The sequence below is a fragment of the Pelobates fuscus genome, chromosome 4 (assembly GCF_036172605.1).
Source record: "Pelobates fuscus isolate aPelFus1 chromosome 4, aPelFus1.pri, whole genome shotgun sequence".
Lineage (NCBI taxonomy): Eukaryota > Metazoa > Chordata > Amphibia > Anura > Pelobatidae > Pelobates > Pelobates fuscus.
Window position 1 is genome coordinate 175,358,821 of NC_086320.1, and position 16,880 is coordinate 175,375,700.

The 16,880-nt window shown below is 40.8% G+C and overlaps 1 protein-coding gene across 3 annotated transcripts in view; it reads right to left on the minus strand.

Moving 5' to 3' along the window:
• Positions 1–274: 274 nt before the first annotated feature.
• Positions 275–16,880, minus strand: part of LOC134608734 (leukocyte elastase inhibitor-like) — a 481,333-nt gene continuing 464,727 nt past the window's right edge. For all 3 annotated transcript variants that reach the window (XM_063451804.1, XM_063451801.1, XM_063451803.1), the window contains exons 4-7: positions 10,352–10,469; positions 7,754–7,896; positions 2,191–2,358; positions 275–1,353 (exon numbers count right to left, since the gene is read on the minus strand). In XM_063451804.1, coding sequence (XP_063307874.1) covers positions 952–1,353; positions 2,191–2,358; positions 7,754–7,896; positions 10,352–10,469 — 831 coding nt within the window. In that variant the 3' untranslated portion in view covers positions 275–951. The remainder of the gene's footprint in view (positions 1,354–2,190; positions 2,359–7,753; positions 7,897–10,351; positions 10,470–16,880) is intronic.

A 16,880-nucleotide genomic window follows, 5' to 3' on the forward strand; every position in this document is an offset into this window, starting at 1 on the left:
TTTGTCAGTTACCACAAACCCCACTTCTACATTGGTACTAGTAGTAGTAGCTCTGCTTTAAGCCCTTCTACTTTCTGCCTCTTCCCTCAATAAACCAGTCTTGTGGCACTTGCAAAGGTGATGTTTCATTACAGCATTGGTGAGATGACCCAATCAATTGTAAATCAGTACTGCCAGCCAACGACTATGGCTCAGCACAGCTGTGCATACTACACAAAAATCAATGCAGAAAGAAAATGTCTTAGCAGTCTCTTTTTGTCAATCATTATTTTATTAAGGTTATGTAAGACAATCAATAAACCGCATGAGAGCAAGAGCAAGTAAAGCTTTCATATATCAGAACAACAGGGAATATAGTGGAAATACCTAATGTTGTTTTTGTTTTGTTTTAGAAAGCAATAGTAACACAAAGGCTGAGTTCCATTGTCCACTTATCGGAGCCATACACAAAATACATATTCAAATGATCAGTGATTTAAAATAATGAATGGTAGGCATTACAAGGTATAAGGATTAATGCAAGGTGCCTAAGCTATGCTCCCAGTCCTCAATCCAGGATCAGCCAATACCCACTGAAGGCAGAACAAAGTCCTTCCAGTTCCCTCTGTAGAATGAACAGATGCTCTGCTTGCAAAAAGGAGGCTTGTTTGGTCCCGAGGAGGATGGGTCCAAACAGCGAGGAGGTATCCAGTATAGGAGAGTGGCTCCCTCTCGAGGAGTTGCAGTAAATGTTTACTTAAACAATGTAATAATTTTTACTTATCAATCTTATTTGCCTTTAAATAAATGGCATAAATGAGTTTATGTATATCCTGCTTCCGGTCATAAGAAGAGTAAATTTCATAACATTAAGCACTTTGTTTTAAAGAGCATAAACATATTTATTGAGATTAATGAGAGCAGAAACTGTGTAATAATTAGCTACATTAAGGAGAACCTTGCTATTTGTTTCTATGGGGAAGCATATCTACCAAAGAAAAGAATGCTCTTTGTTGCCTTCTGACAAATGAAAAATAGAAAGGGGTGGTCAGCGTTGAATTCTTCTTCCATCAATAAGCAGAAATTTGCAATACCTGCTGTGGCTGCTGCGGCTTCAGTGCCTTCTTCATTCACCTCCACAAAAGACTTGTGAACGACTTCAGATAAAACTAGATCTCTTGAGCCAGAGATTGCAGAAAGGTCTGCACTGCCTGGATTAAATACATCTGCCATCCCCAGACTAGACAACACCGACTTCATCTCATAACTGTCCTCCAGCTTGAACTTGGGCAGATGTACATGCACATCAATTGGACCCATATTCTCTGACCGTGTCCATTCCTGAAACTTTTCTAATGTCAGTTCCTGTTCAAGCTGTGGTCATAAAAAAAAAAGTAGAAGAGTAGATTATGTTAACTTAAGTTAGACGTGTTTGTCTCCTGCTCTATAAATTGAACTTTAATTGCACACAGGAGGCTCCTGCAGGATCTAGAAAGCTATTAACAGAGCAAGTGATAAGACATTTTAAATTAAACATAATTTGCAATAAAAGATGTAAACATTAGATGACTCTTTACAGGAAGTGTTTAGGAAGGCTGTGCAAGTCACATGCTTGGAAGTGTAACTAGAGCTGCATAAACAAAATGATTGGCAGAGAATTGAGCAGTGAGACTGCAGGTGCATAATTTATACACCAAAACTGCTTTATTAACTTAACGTTCTTTAGGTGCCTATAGTATCTCTTCAGGATGCATTATAGGTCCTGAGGAAAGTATAATATTTTCATAATATTTGGAGTGACAGGTTCACATGCTCTATGTACATTCATAGTGTTACGATTTCTCTACATTTGCTAATCTTCTCAAATATTATTTGACTACTAGAGGTACTTCCTGGGTCACGTTCAGCTTCTTCCTGCTCAGCATGGAGGCACTGAACATTCCTCATATTGATGCATTGATTTAATTAAATGGACAGTGATAGAATTTCCATCTTTATTTTCAGCATTATATTTGAAATATGTACTGTCTATCTGGTGCACCACGAAGTGATGGCTTAAAACCTGCTAAATAGCCATAGAAACCCATGCTGGCAACATTCCCTCACACAAACACAAAGGAATGCTAAGAAAGGTACTCTCTTTTATATTATATTTCACAAAGTAAGCTGCAAGTAACCTATAAATGACAAATATGATCAATATAAACATACCTTCTGTAGTCCGGTGGAGTTTTCGTCAATATTGTCTGGTAGGATGATGATCATACTGAGCTCATTACCAACATATGGGAGTTCCAAAATACGGCAGTTGATTTCTGGGACATAAGTAAAGGGGAACTTTTTCTTTTGATACATCATTTTCACCAACTTTTGTTCTTTCTTTGCAAAATACAGAAATAAATTTGTTTTACATAAAGAAATAACTGTTTATTCCATTTAGAGGTAAGCTGTCATAATTTTTTTAAAATTTAAAATAAAATCTTACATGCAGAATATACCTCTGTGTGCTATTTCATAATGAATACCTATACGTAAATGCTGTCCATCTTCCGGTTTTCCCTTGTTCCATGGGATAGGCATCACCAAGGGATACTATAAGCACCAGCACAACTTTGAATAAGTGGAAAGGTTATGGTGCATGGAGCCCCCTATGGGTAAACTGACATTATCCATGGCATGGCTGGCATCCGGAGGATAAACCACTTATTCTGTGCAGAAGTTTCTCATATAAGTTTAATTTCCTGAAGAGAAAGATGTTGATGTAGGCTCTCTAATTAGCACAGGGTGGGCCAAAATTCATAAGAGGTTTGAAGAGTCAATAACTTTTTTCTTATTAATGAACCAATATCAATAACATTACATACAAAAAATGCTTAATGAAAGACATCTTTTAAATTAGCTCCATTTGCAGCTCGCAAACTCAATGTTTGAATCTCCAGCGCTCAAATATTTGCATTCATATTCTCCTTGAGTTGCTCAAGTGTTCACATACACCTACTACTTCAGATATCCCCACGGGAAGTAATCCGGAGCTGAAATGTCTGGCAAATTGGGGGGCCTATCATTCTGTGAATTTCTTGAAATTATCTGCTCAACCAACAGGTGTCCTAGAGTTCCATTGTAGCCCTGTCTGTATGGAAGGTAGCCCCATCATTTCAGGATGTTTTTTTACTTCAGGATGTAAAACATTTCTGGTTACTAACTTCGTGCGAGGGCAGCCCCCCACCAGACAGTGCTGATGAATTATCCATGGATTTTATGTACCCCAGAAACAACAGTTTTGCTTATTGGCAAAGCCATTTAAATTGAAACCAGCTTTGTCAGAGATTATGACTTGATAAATAAATTAATTGTTTTTTTCTGGCTAATTTGTTGTTTCTTTATAAAATTACCCACGATGAAGTCTTGGTTTTCCCGAGCAAAGTAGATTAAACTCACTAACACAATTTAGAACAATAGCTGCAAAATACCACTAAATCGATCTCTCCAGGTTTGTATATCCAGATATTAGAGACTATAGATGGAATTAATTATTAATACTTTAATAACAAAAATAATGTTAAACAGTGCCAAAAACTATATGATGCAAAAAAAAAACATACAAAGCACAGATATCACTGAAAACCGTACAGTACACTAGTTCTAGTTTAAGTCCTGTCCAATTTAATTTAAAAAAAATAATCCAAAAGAAGTTCACTTTGCATTTTGCTAGCAAATATATAGATTAGGAGAAAAGTAAATATTTAAGAATAGGTATTGGGTATTTTTTACAAAAAAAATTTTTTTGTTGTGCAGGATATAACAGGTATGCTTGCGATGCCGCAATAGCAGGAGAAAGCGTGTCCAAAACATACATTTACATGTGGTATGGAGGTCAATTGCACATTTTTTTGTAAGATATTATAAACAGGAATACTCAAAGAAAAGTTGCTTAACAAAGGAAACAGGCTGGATCCGACTGCTTGGTCTGTGTTACTGAGCATAGTGTGCCGGAATTCAGGAGAGCGTTAAAGTAAATGGATGAGTACTCGCTTATATTGCCTATCTTAGCTGATAGTGACTGTTGAGTTACATGCATCATAGTAGAAAATGAATGTTGGGTAACAAGCTCATATTGAACAGTGAACAAGTGGTATTATCGTGCTTAACTAGCTGGTGTAGGTACCACCTGGCGTCGGTCGCTTTGGACTAAAGGTAAGTACCTGGCCCCATGACAAGATAGAAACCATAGGCGTGCGCAGCCTATTGTTTAAGGGTGTGCACCCTAAAGCAAAAACACACACGCCGCATATATATATATATATATATATATATATATATATACACACACACATACATATACCGCTGTGTGTGTGTAAGGGTGCGGTGTGTAGGTGCTGTGTGTGTGTGAGGGCGCTGTGGGTGTCTGCGGGCGCTGTGTGTGAGTGTGGGTGCTGTGTGTGTGTGAGGGCGCTGTGTGTGAGGGCACTGTGTGTGTAAGGGCGCTGTGTGTGAGGGTGCTGTGTATTTAAGGGTGCTGTGTATGTAAGAGTGCTGTATGTGTGTATAAGGGTGATGTATGTGGGTGTATGATGTTAGTGTGTGTGTGTGTGTATGTGTAAGGGTGCTGTGTGTAAGGGTGCTGTTAGTGTATGTGTAAGGGTGCTGTGTGTAAGGGTGCTGTTAGTGTGTGTGTGAGGGTGCTGTGTGTGTAAGGGTGCTGTTAGTGTGTGTGAGGGTGCTGTTAGTGTGTGTTTGTGAGGGTGTTGTGTGTGTGAGGGTGATGTTAGTGTGTGTGAGGGCGCTGTGTGTGAGGGCACTGTGTGTGTAAGGGCGCTGTGTGTGTAAGGGCGCTGTGTGTGAGGGTGCTGTGTATTTAAGGGTGCTGTGTATGTAAGAGTGCTGTATGTGTGTGTAAGGGTGATGTATGTGTGTATAAGGGTGATGTATGTGTGTATAAGGGTGCTGTATGTGGGTGTATGATGTTAGTGTGTGTGTGTGTGTATGTGTAAGGGTGCTGTGTGTAAGGGTGCTGTTAGTGTATGTGTAAGGGTGCTGTGTGTATGTAAGGGTGCTGTTAGTGTGTGTGTGAGGGTGCTGTTTGTAAGGATGATGTATGTGTGTGTGTATGTGTAAGGGTGCTGTTAGTGTGTGTGTGAGGGTGCTGTGTGTGTAAGGGTGCTGTTAGTGTGTGTGAGGGTGCTGTTAGTGTGTGTTTGTGAGGGTGTTGTGTGTGTGAGGGTGCTGTTAGTGTGTGTGTGAGGGTGATGTTAGTGTGTGTGAGGGTGCAGTTAGTGTGTGAGGGTGCTGTTAGTGTGTGTGTGAGGGTGCTGTGTGTGTAAGGGTGCTGTGTGTGTAAGGGTGCTGTTAGTGTGTGTGAGGGTGCTGTGTGTATGAGGGTGCTGTTAGTGTGTGTGTGTGAGGGTGCTGTTAGTGTGTGTGAGGGTGCTGTTTGTGTGTGTGAGGGTGCTGTGTGTGTAAGGGTGCTGTTAGTGTGTGTGTGTGTGAGGGTGCTGTTAGTGTGAGTGCTGTGTGTGTGAGGGTGATGTATGTGTGTGTGTGAGGGTGATGTTTGTGTGAGGGTGATGTATGTGTGTGTGTGTGAGGGTGATGTATGTGTGTGTGAGAGGGTGCTGTGTGTGTAAGGGTGCTGTTAGTGTGTGTGTGAGGGTGCTGTTAATGTGAGTGCTGTGTGTGTGAGGGTGATGTATGTGTGTGTGTGAGGGTGATGTTTGTGTGAGGGTGATGTATGTGTGTGTGAGGGTGATGTATGTGTGTGTGTGAGGGTGCTGTGTGTGTAAGGGTGCTGTTAGTGTGTGTGTGTGGGTGATGTATGTGTGTGTGTGAGGGTGCTGTTAGTGTGTGTGTGAGGGATCTGTGTGTGTAAGGGTGATGTGTGTGTGTGTGAGGGTGCTGTTAGTGTGTGTAAGGGTGCTGTTAGTGTGTGTGTGAGGGTGATGTATGTGTGAGTGCTGTGTGTGTAAGGGTGATGTGTGTGTGCTGTATGTTTGTGTGTAATGTGTGGGGTGTGAGGGCCGTTTAGTTAATATCCCCCCTCCCTTCTTACCTTATGTAGGTAGGGGGGGCCGTGCTGCTGCCTTCCATGGTGGTCCAGTGGTGAGTGAACTCTAGCCCCGCATCTTGCGGGGCTAGAGTTCACTCTCGCAAGATCTGAGCGTTGCTGCGGTAACCGCGGCAACGCTTCGACCTCGCGAGAGGAACCCGGCGGAGCTGCTGGCAAGAGCTCCCCGGGTCCTCTCCTGCCTCCCTCACTTGCTGTGGGTCGGTGAGGGAGATCTTTGATCTCCCTCACAGGCCCATGGAGGGAGGCACATAGCGCGGGCCACGGGGATTAGGGTGTGCCCAGGCACACCTGGCACACCCTGTGCGCACGCCTATTATAGAAACTTAGTTTTGGGGGTTAACTAAACAAGCTTAGTCGTTCTGTCTGATTAGTAAGGGAGCTAAATCAGGTTTCATGTAGCGACACTTACTGCGTATGTGACTGACTAGATAGGTAAGACAGGACAAACATAGATTGTGAGTAGTTACTTGCTAATGTGCGATAATGTGGCGTAGTGTAACCATCAAGGTTTAATCAACAGTGGATTACTGGGCTAGCCAGGTTTGGGTATACATGCAGAATCAGAACATTTAACTGCGGTTAGTGGGAAGATGCAGAATTAAAATCTACTGTAAGAAGCACAAAAGGAAAAAAAATTAAAATAAAGCATGAACTGAAGAATATACAGTAGTCTGCTGTAAACTTGGGCCATGTGACAAGCAGCATCTTAGTCGCTCCCGTTGTTGCGCTGGATCAGCTGACTGGGACCGGGTGTAGCTCACGCTGAATGCTTGAGTGCTTGTCAGCTAGGAGTGTGTCCTATCCTGTGGGCCCGTTGGCACCATCCCCAGACAGAGAATAGGGCTTGCGCCCCTTGTCCATTGTACCCACAAGTATAGGCTGGGTCATAGTCCCGATAAAGTCCTCATTTTCCCGCCAGTGCGGTTTGTGGACAGTGGAAGGTGAGACCTCAGATGGTGTGGAGAGTGCTCCTGTGAATGAGCCGAAATGTCTGTCAGCTCGAGTGTTGAGCTGTCACCCTCTGGTGTTACCTGGTGGTCGGGATAACCCCCACCAGCCCACAGGGGGGGAGCACGGGGCCCTGCATAGGCGTTAGAGAGGTTTCTGCTTGTGTTCCCCTTGTCATCTGACAACTTCTTGAGGTTAATTCAAGGGAGAAGGGGTAAGTATAGGCTGGTTAGTGGAGATTTGTAGAGGAGACGAAGTTCTCCATGTTCATCCAGCTCGACGGCCAGGCCCCGCCCCCTCGGTATTGGGTATTTTTACCACTTCTCACTTTGAGGAATTGACTGACAAGAGAGAGCATAAAATACCTCCCACGGGAGGTCCTTCTGCTCTCCCAGCAAAGCAACCGCAGTGCCTGTGCTGTGGCTGTTACAGAAACCAATGTTGCTTGTGCTCTCCAAGCAGAATAGTAATCGAGTGACTGATGCTGGCAATGATGCCAGGGTGTTGACATCATGGAGGAGGTTTGCCCGCTTGGGGAAGTGTTCACAAGTTGGGTAAATAAACAAATAATCCAGATGGAGTACAAGCAGGGAGGTTGGTGTTACATGAAGAGTAACACCTACACCTATGAAGATGAGGAGAGCTGGATTTACGGGTATGGTGAATTATATCTCGATGATTTAAGGTATTTGGGGGAGATTTAAGCAAAGTTATAAACAGCAGTACAGATTCACTTTAAGATAAAATGAGTAAAGACTTCACCTTATTTAATCGAAATGGCTTTTCCTTGGTTTCCACAGTGTCAAATTTTTCAGCCCAGTCCCCTTTGAAGTATATGGCATTTACTAGCACTAGTTTGGTTGTTCCATCCACTGTTCCTTCAGTCAACAACTCAGGGATTTTTCCTGCAAAATAATGTAATAACATTTAATCATGAATTGTAGATTTTTTTCAATTGCATAGAAATCAAGTGAATGAAATCATTTAGTACAGAATACATATACGTTTAAAAATAGTCTATAGAGCTTGGTTGTTTGTTTGTTTTTTGTTGTTGTTGTTTTATTCTAGCTACTTTAGACCTTAATCTTTAAAGCTTAGTTGTCTCACTAAAATGAATTATTTAACAAATAAAATATTTTTTGGTCTTTGTCAGTCCTCAATACATGTCTTCACTATTTAGTAGATAATAAAAAAGAATTATTGGAATGGTTAAGTGAAAAGATATACATTTTCTTATAGCACCTGACTAGGGTGCATATGGGTTTGCACCGAAACGTGCGTCGGGTTGTTTGTTATTTTTTTTTTGTCACAGCATTTTGTTTGAACCATGATCAAATGTTGCCATTTCATTTCTTATCTCCTTTACCTATCTAGTTAGATTTACAGGGGGAGAGGCTTGCATTATCTATCTTTACCTATTCCAATATGTTCATCCATCCCTGACCTAGAGCCCTAGGTGAATAGGTACTGTAAGTCAATTGCATTTGGTTTCATACGCACACTTGAGCACAGTGCGATCTACTCTATACTTACTGATACTTCTGGATAGTTAAGATGCAAGCAATTGGATTGTATACATTTACAAACACTGTTCTAAACCATCTCCTTTGAGCTGATTGAACCACGTTTTTGCACCCTCCCTCACCTTTTTAGGGAATAATTTCTTTTTTGTTTGCATGGATATTGTTATTTTGTTGTAGTTCTTTTTTAGGTGCGCACTATATATATATTGGCCAATGTAATAAAGCCTGCTTTAATTGTATTGCTAGTGCTTATCTTTTCTCTGATTTGCTACAATTAAGATTAATGTTTAGGTGAAGCCTTATAAGGCTTGTGTGGACTATTATTGTCTACTTTGCTACATTTGACAGTAATAAGTATAGATTAGATAATATTATAGGATACTGTTAACAATTCTAGGTAGCATCCTTTCACATTTTGTGAATAGTGTGCTGTTTTCTTCGAGTGTAAATAATTAGGGTTAAGCCCTGAGACACCCCTGTTACTGTGTTTTATTTTCTTATAGTATACAACTTAGTAGTGTATATTTAGAGGGTATAGGTTACGGACACTGTCGGACAGTACTTAGATTTGAGTTAGTGTTCATATTAGTTTATTTTTCACAAATAAACTGCCCTTTCATTGATGATATCCTAAGCATTATACATTGTACTGATCTAGAACACTTATATTTGTGTTCAGTAATGTTTCACAAGTGCAACAGTACTCCCCATGTACATGTTTCATGGTGTTTTGGAAAATGACAGTGTCAAATCTAAGACTTGCCCATTGCACATCAAAATTTGCCAGATTGGTTATGTTGCTTTGAGACTGTATGGCCGCCAAGGAATGGAAATTACCCACATTATGGCATACCATTTGAAAAAGTAGACAACACAGGGAATTCAAAATAGGGCATGTCCAGTCTTTTTTGGTAGATACTTACTCACAAACCCTGGCCAAAATTAGCGTTCATATTTGTTTGTTGCATTTTTCACACACAAAAATGTGCTTTCACTGATGATATCATCATTGTGATATGTTTTAATATTTTGAAACACTAGTATTTGTGTTCAGCGAATACTCCAGAGTATAACAGTAACAGAATGTACAGGTTTTATGGTGTTTTGGAAAGTTACAGGGTTAAATATAAGGCTTGCAAAGTAAATTCTCTGGACTTTCTGCCTGGGTTGTCAGACAGGTTCTCTAAATTGCAATTAATAAAATTACCTAATTATGTAAAAAGATGACTTAAATATGCACGTAGAATTTAAATATATATACACATCTATTTGAGTAAAGAAAAATATCATACTATAAATTAATAAGGATTGTTAAGGCAATTTAAATTATTTCAAATTGGGTCCCTCTTTGTTTCAATCAGGCTGATCAACTTATCTAGGACCCAGAACAATCTAATGAAATGTTTATGTAGTAGCACTGTGCTACTCATGCAAAGAGACCACTCTGAGAGCAAAAAAATAAATAAAAAATAACAAGGTGCAGGAGAGCTCTCCTTAAGTTTAAAGAGTAATCCAGGCGTGGACCCCTTGCACACAGTGCCTAGAGGGGTATCAGCAATACCTCACTGACTATGCCTAACAAGGTTGAAACTATAGTCTGGAGTTGCTGTATCTCTTGTGCAGAGAGAGCTGGCCTGAATTTTGGATCGGTTCTGCCCTATTTGGTGGGATCAGTCTGATTAGCAAGTGGCCTGGTGCTTTTTGTAATGGCAGAAGTTGAGCTAAAACCAGCTTGAGATCTGAGCAGGTGTTGATAACAGCACCATCACATTAACAAGGTAACAGTAGTATTTATTTTTTCACAGATGGTAATCACATATGATAAGTAAAACATTACCTTTTGTTTGATCTGAAACCCATGCATTTATTTCCTTTCGAGCAGTGCCTGCAGCGTGCAAGAAATCAAGAGTGCCTAAATCTGCACTGTATAGATTTTGAATGGAAGATATAAAGGTCTGTAAAAATATAAATATTATGTTAGTAATAATTTTATACTAATCATGTACCTTAACCTCTTAAGGACGGAGGCAATTGTACAAGTTCTAATCAAACAAAACCTGGAATTTGCGCTATATATGTCTGTTCAACCATATTTTACCTCTTTCATATTAAATGTACAAACACATATCATTTTGTTCAGGAAAAATAGGGGTTTCATTTCACATGAAGTATTCATATATGAAACATAATTTAATAAACATGAAAACTAAAAAAACATTGAGAAATTAAGACATTTTATTTTTCAAGTTCTGCATGATGCTTTAACTGTGAATGTTATAATACTTTTAGCTTTTACTGCAATAAATTACACACTTTTGTATGCAGCAATGTCTCAAAAGTACAACACTACCTATCATGTACAGGTTTTATGGAGTTTCGGAAAGTTACAGGGTTAAATATAGTGCTTGCTCCATTTTCAGTTTTTACACATTGAAATTTGGGCTGGGCCTTGTCAGGATTACTAGTTGATCCAGCACGTAGAACTATGTCACACAGATGACTAATAGGTAACGTATTACCGGGCCAACCTATAGGGAAACCACGACAGGGCACTGAGCAGGATTAGAATTGGGCCTAAATACCCCTCCTCTGGATCTGATAGGCTGTAATTGGCCTTTGACCCCAAAGGCAGTTACCAGGTTACCATTTGCATAATTGCTGCTCAGCACAAACCCTCCTGTGGATTTGATTGCTGCTCGGCACAACTTTTCCTGTCAGGACAGTAATGTTGCTAGGCACAACTTTCCTGTCAGAACAGTAAATGTCATTCATCACATTTGTATATGCGGATGAATACGTAACTGGCCTATGTTGCCTATGAGACCGTATGGCAGCCCAGAAACGAGAATTACTCCACTCATGGAATACTATTTGCAAAAGTAGATAACTTAGGGTATTTAAAGTGGGGTATGTCCAGTATTTTTAGTAGCCACTTAGCCACAAAACCTGGCCAAAGTTAGTGTTCATATTAGTTTATTTTTCACAAATACACTGCCCTTTCATTGATGATATCTTCAGCATTATACATTGTACTGATCTAAAACACTTATATTTGTGTTCAGTCATGTTTCACAAGTGCAACAGTACTCCCCATGTACATGTTTCATGGTGTTTTGGAAAATGACAGTGTCAAATCTAAGACTTGCCCATTGCACATCAAAATTTGCCAGATTGGTTATGTTGCTTTGAGACTGTATGGCCGCCAAGGAATGGAAATTACCCACATTATGGCATACCATTTGAAAAAGTAGACAACACAGGGAATTCAAAATAGGGCATGTCCAGTCTTTTTTAGTAGATACTTACTCACAAACCCTGGCCAAAATTAGCGTTTATATTTGTTTGTTGCTTTTTTAACACAAAAAATGTGCTTTAACTGATGATATCATTATTGTGATATGTTTTAATGGTTTTTAAACACTAGTATTTGTGTTCAGCGAATACTCCAGAGTATAACAGTAACCCAATGGGTTTTATGGTGTTTTGGAAAGTTACAGGGTTAAATATAGGGCTTGCAAATTAAATTCTCTGGACTTTCTGCCTGGGTTGTCAGACAGGTTCTCTAAATTGCAATTAATAAAATTACCTAATTATGTAAAAAGATGACTTAAATATGCACGTAGAATTTAAATATAGTACACATCTATTTATCTTTATCTATTTAAACTGTATGTGTATATTTATGTAATTAGTTATGTTATTATTTAGATGTATTTGTTTTACTATATATATATATATATATATATATATATATATATATATATATATATATCTCCAATGTAAGAGTGCACTCCAAGGTCTTTCATATAATAAAACGTAACTTTTATTGCTCACATAAAAATCAACGTTTCAGTTTGTCCCCCAAACTTTCAGCAAAATAAGCATAATACAATACATAATCAGGGCATATATATATATATATATATATATATATATATATAAGTTCATAGTCTTCACCTTGTTTATGAAAGATGGGGTGTCCTTAATACACGTGTGGAGAGATGCTCAATTGGTTCCTTCAGAAGAAAGTTCAACCATGCGATTGGTTCCAACAGTCCACCTATTGCCAAGACTATTGGTCATCCCGGAGGTTTTTCTTTGTTTTTATGTATTTTAGGTAAAGTGTATAGTACCGGTGTTCTGCGGATTGATTGTCGCAGATGTAATTCACCTCGAGGCCTCTCTGTAGTATTTAGTCAATCTTTCGGTGTAATTTCTCTGTGAGATCATATGGCAGTTTTAAATAAGTATTAGTATCCGCCAATTGTTGGATGATTTCCATGTGGTAATTAACATAGTTTTGAATGACCATTCCCCCTCATTTGTCTGCTAGTTTGATTACCATGTTGTTGTCTGTGGCTCATGAGTTAATGATCTGCCGGTCCCTAGTTGTACAATTGGAGTGGTTCCGTTGTTGCGAAGTTAAATAGTCACTGGTTTTCTTTTGAACTGATCTTAAAAATGTTTTAATGATAGATTGATTTGGTAATGGGTCAAATTTTATTTTCTTCTTAAATGGGTGATCGGATGTTTCTTTTAATATTGGTTTTATTTGTTTTTGCAGCAAGGTGCTAGGGGAAATATAATGTTTTGACAGACCCAACGCGTGCGGCTTGATGGTAATGTGACACGCGGGGGGCGGTGTTTTGGCATGACAACTGGATGGGGACGCACGGTGTGTAGAGTGCACTCGTGGGTGAAGCGCCACGCGTTCGGTCCGGCTGGGGCGTCCTCCTAGTGGTTTGCATACAGATGGGATAACCATTATATCGTTATGGTATATATATACGGAATCTGTTGGCGCTATATAAATGGCAATAATAATAATAATATATGCCCTGATTAGTGTATTATGCTTATCCTGATGAAGGTTTGGGAAACAAACTGAAATGTTGATTTTTATGTGAGCAATAAAAGTTATGTGTTATTATATGAAGAAGACCTTGGACCTTTTCCACTTACTCATGATCAGTGTTCCTTACCTATCAGTATCAGTATTGGTATTGACTAATTTTCTAAATAGATATTTTTTATTTTTTTAATTCTTAATTTGAATTATTAGACCATAAGGTGTTATGGGTCTTTAGAGATACCGTAGGAGGTAAACCTATAGCACTAGCTACTCCCATAGACCAATCAGGTTCGTTGGCACCTTATTTAAACCGGGCGCACAAGGGTATCGTTTACCCCTTGAAGAGCAGATTACCAGCGAAACGCGCGTCGGGGCTCCATCTGTAGCCATATCTTGCAGTATCTTCAATCAGGCAGTTAACTTTTACTAGGACTGGACTGATTAGATATCTGCTAATAGCCACTTAGGTTTAGCAGTTAGGTCAGTTTAATTACCTATCGCATAGGGAAAGATGAACATTCCTTTCTGCTACACATAATTGATTAAATATCTGCTACGGGTTACTTAGGTTTAGCCATCCAGTGAGACCAGTGATTCATCTGACAGGGCACTTTTTCCACGATTCACCTATAGTTAATTATCCTGTCTACCGGAGGCTATAGATTTCCTTTTAATTCTTGGCTTGCAGTTGCAGTTCCTTTATTAGGCTTAGGTGCACTTGAAGGCAAAGTTTAGACATTAGGTACCTGTTAAAGGCATCAGACACAGTTTTCTCAGTTTTATCATTATCTAATATTCGGACAGGATTGCTCTATATAAGTCAGTTAACAGTGCTTAAGCTTTTCCTAGTTTCCGGGGTTTACCAGCATTTGTTAAGTGTTGTTACTTTATACTAGCTATAGGCATTCACTCATCTATCTTCCGACCTAGCCATTCTTTTTTTTTTTTTTTTAATTCTTTATTTTTATTGTGCAGGTGGTTACAGGTTATCACATTCGCCACAACAGCGTGTTTCAAAGGTTCACAAGAGTTAGGTAGTGGCATGAGCGTTTGCACATTTTTATATTTATAACAAGTTTGGTTCAACAATATACTGTGTGTATGTCTATGTGCTGACATGAAGGATCTCAGGTATAGTGGGATTATATGCACAAGTCTAAGTAGAAACATTAACGATTGTTTTCTGGAATTACATAACAGTTTTGGTGAAGATTTAAATGAAATAAAAGAGAGTGCAGAAGATTGAAACTAGCTAGACTGTAAGAAGAATAAGTACTTAGAGGTTCTAGAGAATGACTGTGCTGGCACATATATATGTAAGGCAAAATTCGAGTGATGCATGCAACAGATCTATCTCTGAGTATTTAAACATTTGCCTACTGAGTACTGCATAAACATAAGAAATTGAGTTTTACATGAGGATAGTCAAAGGTATAACTCGCTTGCAAGGTATGGCTGGCTAGGTGCACCTGAGTGCTATAAACTAGGAGCACCCACACGGCATTATAGTCGAGGCAACTACCGGTAAAGGGGTCTTCAATGGGTTAGATAACAGGCTGAGTTTCCCCTGAGCAAAAAGAGAGGAGTATAGCCTAGTTGTGGAGAGGAGTCTCAGGATATAAATCTTAGCGTGCTTTGGTAAGTAGCGACTATGGGTCAAGTGACTTGGTTAATAAGAGTCAGTGTCCGTTGTATAATGGGCGATACTCAGCTGCAATTCTGTAGTCCTTTCCGTTTGTCAGTCCTAGTAAGGTGCTCGGATGTCTGCGTGTGGGTCCGGTGTGCGAGGCGCTGCTTCAGCCAATTCCCTTGGCTGTTCGTGTGGCGGTCGGAGCGTGCAAGCTCTGGATGTTGCTGACAGGTTGTGAGATACTGCTGACAGGTTGTGAGATGCTGCTGACAGGTTGTGAGGGAGGAGGGACCTCTCCCCGACCCCAGGCCTCATGTCGGGTCGGCTTCTGCGTGCCACAGACTCTGGCATCTATGTGAGCCGGGTCTTTCCCTGTGTGGGCGCTGCAGGTGGCCCTGGTGTTTCGCCGCCGCCAGCGGCGGGCGGGCTTCCGGCGTTGTGGCTGAAGCTTTGGAGGAAACCTCCGTAGGACCTCCGGCCTAGGTGGGTATACAGCGGTCATTGCAGGCGTAGGTGAGCATGCTTTACCCGGGATTTGTCCGCTCCGTCTCCTCTTCACCTTTACCTCTTCTTTTGCTCCGTGGGCAGGGGAGGACTTGGCGAGGAGTTGTTCAAGGCGGGCCCAAAATTTCTGGAAAATCAGGTCCAGGCTTGAAGGTTAGGGTTGTGTAAGTGTGGGCCCAAATTTGTAGCCGCCATATTGCTGGGTTCAGCGCACTCAGGGCCCCAGCTTTGGTGATCAGTTGCAGGCCATGTAGCTTTGTGTGCCAGGTTTGTGGGGACTGGGATAACCCCCGCCGGTCCATAGGGGGGGGGCAGTGGCTACAGCTGTGCCTTACAGTGCGTTGGGGCGGTGGGAGAGCGACCGTCTCCCCCATGTCCGCATCGTGTGTAGGCCTCATTAGCTGGGTGGTCAGGACCGAAGCGTAAAACCTCAGGAAAGGTGTCATCTTGTGGGGCTCGATGTCGCGATTCACCCAGGATCCAAAAGAAGTCAGGTCACACGTTCTGTTCAGCAGGATTCAATTGTTTTTGCGTAAGCTTGCAGGAGCTGCAGCACCATGCGACTGCTCTGCTCTGTGGTTAGGCCCCGCCCCCCGACCTAGCCATTCTAATCTACATTACACTGCTATTGAAGGCTCCCAGCTAAATTGGCTAGTTAGATACTTTGTTTCCACTATTACATCTCTTTAGGGAAGTAGCTACAGTGTAACTCTTATCGTTTCTAGCTGTCACTACACGCATTTCAGCAAGACAAAGAGTAGCTTTATCACGGTCTACATTTAGAATTACTTTTGAGATAACCACCAGTCTATCTTCTGTATATATTCTCTTTCCTTTACCCTTTTCGGTTTGATTTTGTGTTACTTATTAAGAGCTAGATATCCCTCTAGCTCTTTCTTATTCGATTTATTAAAAGTAAATTTTTAACTTTACGATAGGCCACAGGGCAGTACTGTCTGTCTCTGTTTTTCATTTATTTCTAAGGGTTATCCCCCATTACACCTATCCTGAGTATTTTGTATTTGCTTCAATCTCTCTTAGTTTATTTGGTTTTTATTAATGGGATACTCTAGGCCCCCAGACCACTTCAGCTTTTAACCTCCCTGGCGATATTCCCGAGCGTGACTCAGGGTTAATTTTCGCTGCCAGAAGCGGTAACCCCGAGTCACGCTCGGGGTAGATAACAGAGCCCCCGGAGGTAAGATGTACTTACCTCCGCCGCGATCCGCTTCGGGAGGACTGCCTCACAGCCCAGGCAGCCCTCCCACAGCAAATCAGGCCCCCGGGGGCCATGTGATCGCTCTCAAAGAGCGATCACATGGCCCTCTATAGCTGGCTGTGGATCTGCCAGCAGGGGGACTGTTTGAAATATCAGACAGT